The 6,636-nt window shown below is 45.0% G+C and overlaps 1 protein-coding gene across 1 annotated transcript in view; it reads left to right on the top strand.

The window, feature by feature from the left end:
• The first annotated feature begins 3,803 nt into the window (after nt 1-3,803).
• poldip3 (polymerase (DNA-directed), delta interacting protein 3) overlaps nt 3,804-6,636 on the top strand; it is a 7,127-nt gene continuing 4,294 nt past the window's right edge. The window contains exons 1-4 of the mRNA XM_048617544.1: nt 3,804-4,007; nt 4,624-4,701; nt 5,017-5,146; nt 6,315-6,381. Of these exons, the coding sequence (XP_048473501.1) occupies nt 4,654-4,701; nt 5,017-5,146; nt 6,315-6,381 (245 nt within the window). The 5' untranslated portion in view covers nt 3,804-4,007; nt 4,624-4,653. The remainder of the gene's footprint in view (nt 4,008-4,623; nt 4,702-5,016; nt 5,147-6,314; nt 6,382-6,636) is intronic.

Raw genomic sequence — 6,636 nt, 5'->3', positions numbered from 1 at the left:
AGTAGGAAAGCTGACGTTTTGGGTCTGGACCCTTCTTCAGAAAAGGGTCCAGACCCGAAACATCAGCTTTCCTGCTCCTCTGATGCTGCTTGGCCTGCTGTGTTCATCCAGCTGTACACCTTGTTATCTCAGATTCTCCAGCATCAGCAGTTCCCACTATCTCATAATTACAGATATTCCTTTATTGTACAATTTACAACAAATTTCCTGTTTAATGCCATTGCCATGTTACGGAGAAGAGGAGGTCGAACCCCTCTGATAATTAAACTGAAACACAAGCCCCCAATCTGTTATAGCAAGAGTAGAGATTCCTTTCTAATAATTAAACCCAAAACACCCAGAGAAGTTCACTTCACCTTTATAATCTGTTAAAAAGAGTGGTTAAATGAAAGAAAATCCCTGATGGTCACTTTACAAGTAACAATTTATTTATTTAACCCTAACGGTGAACAAATTAACAAAATGACTAACAAACGAAACAATTCCCCCTTAACTACTAACTATTTCCTAACTGAACTAAATTCTACTGGTATGTAGTTCCAATAAACACAAGTCTCACTTTTATATAAACCCAAGTAATAAGAAAATAAATTAAAACTTAGTCTCTCAAAGTCTACACACCTTTCATCTGCTGTTCTCAAGTCGTAAAAGCCTTTCATCTGCTGATCTGCCCGTCAGGGATATTTCTTCTGTGAAGTCTTCTGTGAGGACTCTTAGCTAGAAGTGCTGTGGTACCTTTTATGGATGAATGATGCTTTCTTAGAGAGCTTAGCAATTTCTTGTGAGAACTACATGCTTGTTTCTCAGATGGCGGATCATTCTCACACCAATTTTCAAAAACCCTCTCGTTATATACCTTGGATGACACATCAATTTTCTTACAATAGCATTGGTCCAAGGTTGTCAAAACCATCAGATTTAAATTCAATTGGCTTTCAATCACTAAGTGCTTGGTTTAAATTAATTGGCTGATTCCAGGTAGTTGCCAAAATATCAAAACAAGCCTGAGATTTCCAATCAATTTCAGAACTGTCTGTACATCTTCAGCTACATAGACAATTTTTTTCTCTCTGTATAAATCTCTAAGCTTAGAAAAGCACTTTACCTCTTAAAGGAACCACGCACTCTTCTCCCTTTTGTTTTAACGAACAAATTCTAGCTTCCTGCCTTCCAATTCATGATTCCTCCACACAGCTTTGTAACAGCCAACTTCATCCATACAGTTTTGGGCTGTATATACAACTCTCACAAATGCTTTTTGCCCTTTGGTGTTTGTCAGCCTCTATCCATACAGATTCCACGTCATTGGAGCTAATGTCCTCCCTCACTGTTGTGTTCATTTCTTCTTCAACCAGTAATGCAACTCCACAACCTTTTCCTTTTTATCTGTCTTTACCAAATACTGAATACCCTTGGATGTTCAATTCCCATCCCTGGACACTGTGCAACCACATCGCCAAATCCTGACTATTTCACACTCATTTGCATTGATTTGCACAGTTAATTCCTCCACTTTATTGTGAGTGCTCCACACAGTAAGGCACAAAGCTTTTTAATATTACTTGTCCAGTTCCATTAATTTTTACTGTGGCTAAGTTTGATTCGGCCCTTGGATTTCTCTGCCTACCACTTCTGTTATTTCTCTTTATGTCTTTTGCTCTTGTCCTTGGTTCCCCTATCTCTGACTCCTTGGATAGGTCCCCATCCTCTTGCCGTTTTATTTTATAGCCCCCCTAACCACTCTAGGAAATACTCCACCAAAGACATCCATTCCAGTTCTGTCCAGCTTCAACCTGTTCAGCTTGTCCCACCTCCCAGAACTAGTCCCAATGCCCCAAGAATCTGGAATCCTCCCCTCTCTTCAACCATGCTTTCACCTGATACATCCTGTTATTTCTATTCTGAGTAGCATTTGGCACTGGTAGTAATCCTGAGATCACTAACTTTGAGGTCCTACTTTTCAATTTATTTCCTATGTCCCTACATTCTGCTTTTAGAGCCTCATCCTTTTTTTTTAATCATTTACCTCTTTAAACCTTTTAAAAGTTGCTTTATATCAAGTAACATTAATTACTTTAGTGCCCTTATTCCCAGGTCCTGTTACTATAGAATATGGCCTTTACAAGCCGTAAACCACAAAAAGGACCTTATAGACCCAAAAAAAAAGCCAAAAGCACCTCTTCACCAAATTTCCACAGTGCTCTAAATTCCCAGATACACGCTCAGTCTCTCTCCCAATTGTTCATGCACAAAGCTTACTCACTACCTTGTTTCCTGAGACTGTGATCCCTAATTCTGGACTCTCCAATCAAGGCATGCACCCTTGCTGTATCTAGTCTGTCTAGCCAAGTTAGAATTTTAGACATTCCAATCAGAACCACTCTCATCCTTCTAAATTCAAGGGAATACAGGCCCCATTTGAACCAATTTCTTCCCATATGACAGACCTGCCATCCCCAGTATGAAACTAGTGAATCTCCCTGCACTGCCTCTGTGGCAAGTATTCTTTTGCTTAACTAGGAAGAGCAAAATTGCATGCAGTACTCCAGCTATGGTCTGGCCAAGGTCCTGTGTGATTGCAGTAAGACATCCCTCCTTCTGAATTCAAACCCTCTTGTAATGAAGATCAACAAACAATATGCCTTCCTCATTGCTTGATGCAACTGGCTGTTTAATTAACTGAAGTACAAAGATCCCTACATGCATCCGCATTTTCCGGTCCTGCTTGTACCATTTCCACCTTTCCCAGAACTGGTCCTAGTGTCCCAGGAATCAGAATCCCTATCTTCTACACTATTTCTCCATTCATCTGGCACCTCCTGTTACTTTTACTGTTGCTAGAATGTGGCAGCGGCAGTAATCCTGAGATTTCTACCGCGGAAGTGGTAACTTTTAATTTATATCCTAAGTACCTATATTCTGCTTTGTAGGCTGATTCATAAAACAGACTGGGTCACCTAGGCTTCAAAGCCTAGACATTGGGTTCCTCTTCTAAATGCAGAGCTCTTTTCTATCTTTTCATACTATACATTATTTCACCAGAGCACACTCGATGCTGACGTGGGCAGTCTGCAACGTAAAGTTTCTCCTTTCCCCACAGGCTAATAGTCCTGAACTGATTTTTGGTTCCTTTCTAGATTTTGTTGCCTTCGCAGCCACTCCACCTCAGATTCCCTTTCCTGGCTTCCTGACTATTTCTGAGCATTCTCACCAGCAGACCAATCAGGGCCAGAACTTGGTCAAACAGAGCACCCCTGCCCCAAGTGGAAATACACTGTCCCCAGCCCATTACACATCACAGAGCTTCAGGTTATCACAGCGGGATACTGCTGTTATACCAGAGATTCTGATTAATATATTGGACTAGTGTTGACAGCAGCAACAGATCAGAGAGCAATTTCAAACCCATCTGATGAACCAAAGATTTTGAACATGAGTAATTCTGGACCAGATGAGAGGAGAGGTGCCATTAAACAAAGTGACAAATTGGTAAAGTAAAAGCAGATTATAAAGGGAAGGCTGAATACTGGGAATAGAAATTAAAAATCAGGAATGCTGAGCAAATAGCAAGAGGGACTTTCAGTGACAGCGTGATCAGATAGTTGAAGGGAATGCTTCAAACCAATACCACACCCAGATGAGATCTATGTCTCAAGGTCAGCAAAGTTTGAAATTTTTAAACATTCAGCTTTAAATAATCATCCAGTCTCAGGGGCCACCTGCGATGTGACGTGTGTGAGATTTAAACTTAGAGTGTGAGAAATTTAATCTGCAATAAACTGTCGTCTTTTCTTTCCTGTGCTCTTCCTGTGTAGCCTGGTTTCACTGCCTCGAAGCTGTCACTGGGGAAGCCTGTGCCTCTGACGAAAGTTGTCCAGAACGACTCGTATACTGCTCCTCCTCCACCTCCTCTCACCCTCACACGCTGCAGATCACCAACAAACACATCAAGAACAGCAGCACTAGCGGCAGAACAGGACCCAGCTAGTGACGTGTTGCCTCTGGAGGTACTGGTCATTCACAATTCCACATTAATCACTGACTTCCAGAGCCCATGAGCCACTCAGAATTATAGTTTTGGATTATCAGCCCACAGGCTGTGCAGAATGACATATATATTGCAGCTTGAGATACAAATCTTACTGGAGGAAGGTGTAACCAAGTGGATTTCTCTCCCTGTGCTCCTTTATGTGCCTTCAGAGGCTACTGACATTCAGTGGTGCTCTTATATTCTAAAATATGTACCACTAGGGGACTCCATCCCAAGTTCCGCTCTGCTACTCCTCTCCCAAAACAGGGCTGGCTGTGGGCTGTTCCTCATCTGAATCTGCGTGCTCTCACTTTCTACTGTAGTCCAATAGGAGCTGACTTTAAAACACAGGAATTAAGGAGTGGGCAGGTTGCATTTTGTTTGTGGTGCCTGTCTTGTTCTGCTGCCCCGAGATTCTCATTGTATCTGGGTGTACCCCACGCTACAGTCTGATATTCAACGTCAGGTCACTCCCACAGATCAGGAGTATTTTACTTGTGGACTCCAGCAAAACTAACCAGTTTTGATAACCAGTTTGGTTAGCCTATGCTTCTGTTACTAAGGGTAACGTGTCTGATTTGTCTCCCTTACAGCTGAACCTGAGCCCGTTGGAGGGAACAAAAATGACCGTCAATAATCTACATCCACGAGTGACCGAAGAGGACATTGTGGTGAGTGACTCAGTCCATCTGTGGAGTGGCAAGGGCAGTCATTACAGCGAGTGCAGTCTAACCGTGTCCCCGGGTGAGGTTTATTCATTGTGATGTGTGTGAAGGTCCCTGAATGTCAGGTGCTCGCTGCCGTGCCAGGGGCTGGGATCTGTCCGTTTAGAGATGGTCAGTGTGTTGGTGAGTGTTCAGGGGCAGTGTGGGGTAGGGTTGGGTGGAGTGAGAAGGTGTTATTGCTCTGTTTGAGGGTGTTTAACAAATGGAAGTGTTGTTTTTCTGTAATGGGCTCCAGGACTAACCTGTTGTTTCTGTACTCAGGAATTGTTCTGTGTCTGTGGGGCTCTGAAACGGGCTCGTCTCCTTCACCCGGGACTCGCTGAAGTCGTCTTCGTCCGGAAGGATGATGCCATTACTGCTTACAAAAAATACAACAACAGATGTTTAGATGGTATTAACCCATCCTGCTGCTGTAGGATTCACCCAACCTAGCTGCCCCCTCACTCCGCCTCCTGCTTCCTCTCTCCAGCCCCTCAACTGCCATTTCATTCCCTGTCACTGCCTCCTCACTCAGAAACTCTTCACTCACCCCCTACTCACCCTGTCAGTCCCAACCTCCCCTCCTGCCTCCTCACTGCCTCATCAATCCCCTGTCCCTCCTCACTCACTCTTCCTTCCACACTTAGCCCCCACCTTTGTCACCAAACTCTCTCCCCCTCACTTTCACCCATCTGCCCATGCACTTCCCCGCCCTCCCTTACTGACCCCTCGCTATACCTCTCTCCTCCCAACACTTTGCTCACCCACTCACTCGTTCTTGCCTTTGCTCTTTCCATCACTAACCATGTCCCCGTGTTTGGCCTTCCCTCTCGGGCCATCACCACCGCCGCCCACACACACACACACACACACACACACACCCCTCATCCCCTGACCTCATTGCCCATGCCCCTCTTGCCCTGCTTAATTAACCTCCGACATCACCTCACTACCCCCAGTGCCTTCGTGTCTCTGCCTCACCTCCCCCAAGACCCTGTGCTTGCTCTCCCTACCACCCTCTTGGTCCCACAGCCTTCGTCCTCAAGTCCTATCTCTCAGGGAATTATCTGCACACTGGTCTTTCAGACCTCTCTCTCTCACGCGTTCTCTTTCTCTCTCGCACGTTCTTGCTCTGGCTCTCGCTCTCCCAACCCACCCTCCCCGTCCCTCCCTCTCTCTGACTGCTGTCTCTCAGCCCTCTCTCTCACTCTGGGAGATATCTGTACACTGGCTGGTGTTTCTCAGTCCCCACTCTCAAAGAGATTAACAAAGTATGCTCCCCTGAAAACACAGTAATCGAACATTATTACAACAGAAAATGCTGGAGAAACTCAGCAACACAGATGGTGTCTGTGGTGAGAGAGAAACGAAGTTAACATATTGAGTGTGATATCAATTTTTTTGGAGTTGGAACTGCTCAATCATGAAACCGATCAGCCAGTATATGTTGGGTGGTGCAGATGTTACAAATCTACACAGAGTGAGAGAGCTGCAGGACAGTGCAAGGAAGGTTGTGTGCGTGGTGAAGACTGGAAGTTCTGTGAATTCTCAACCAGTGTGTCCTTTCCATTCCTCCACAGGTCAGCCAATGAAATGTAACCTTCATGTAAATGGAAATATCATCACCTCAGATCAGCCAATCCTATTGTAAGTTGACCGGAGAAATGCTAAGTTTGCTTTGGTACAGAGCAAAATCCACAGACCAGCAGAGCCCAGCTCCATCCCCACTGAGCTCTGTGCAGACCAACTCCATCACCACTGAGCTCTGTGCTGACCAGCAGAGTCCAGCTCCATCCGCACTGAGCTCTGTGCTGACCAGCAGAGCCCAGCTCCATCCCCACTGAGCTCTGTGCAAACCAGCTCCATCCCCGCTGGGCTCTGTGCAGACCAGCTCCATCCCCG

This window comes from Rhincodon typus, chromosome 37, assembly GCF_021869965.1.
Source record: "Rhincodon typus isolate 14 chromosome 37, sRhiTyp1.1, whole genome shotgun sequence".
Lineage (NCBI taxonomy): Eukaryota > Metazoa > Chordata > Chondrichthyes > Orectolobiformes > Rhincodontidae > Rhincodon > Rhincodon typus.
Note: the sequence above shows the minus strand (reverse complement) of the source record. Positions and strands in the feature narration are given on the sequence as shown.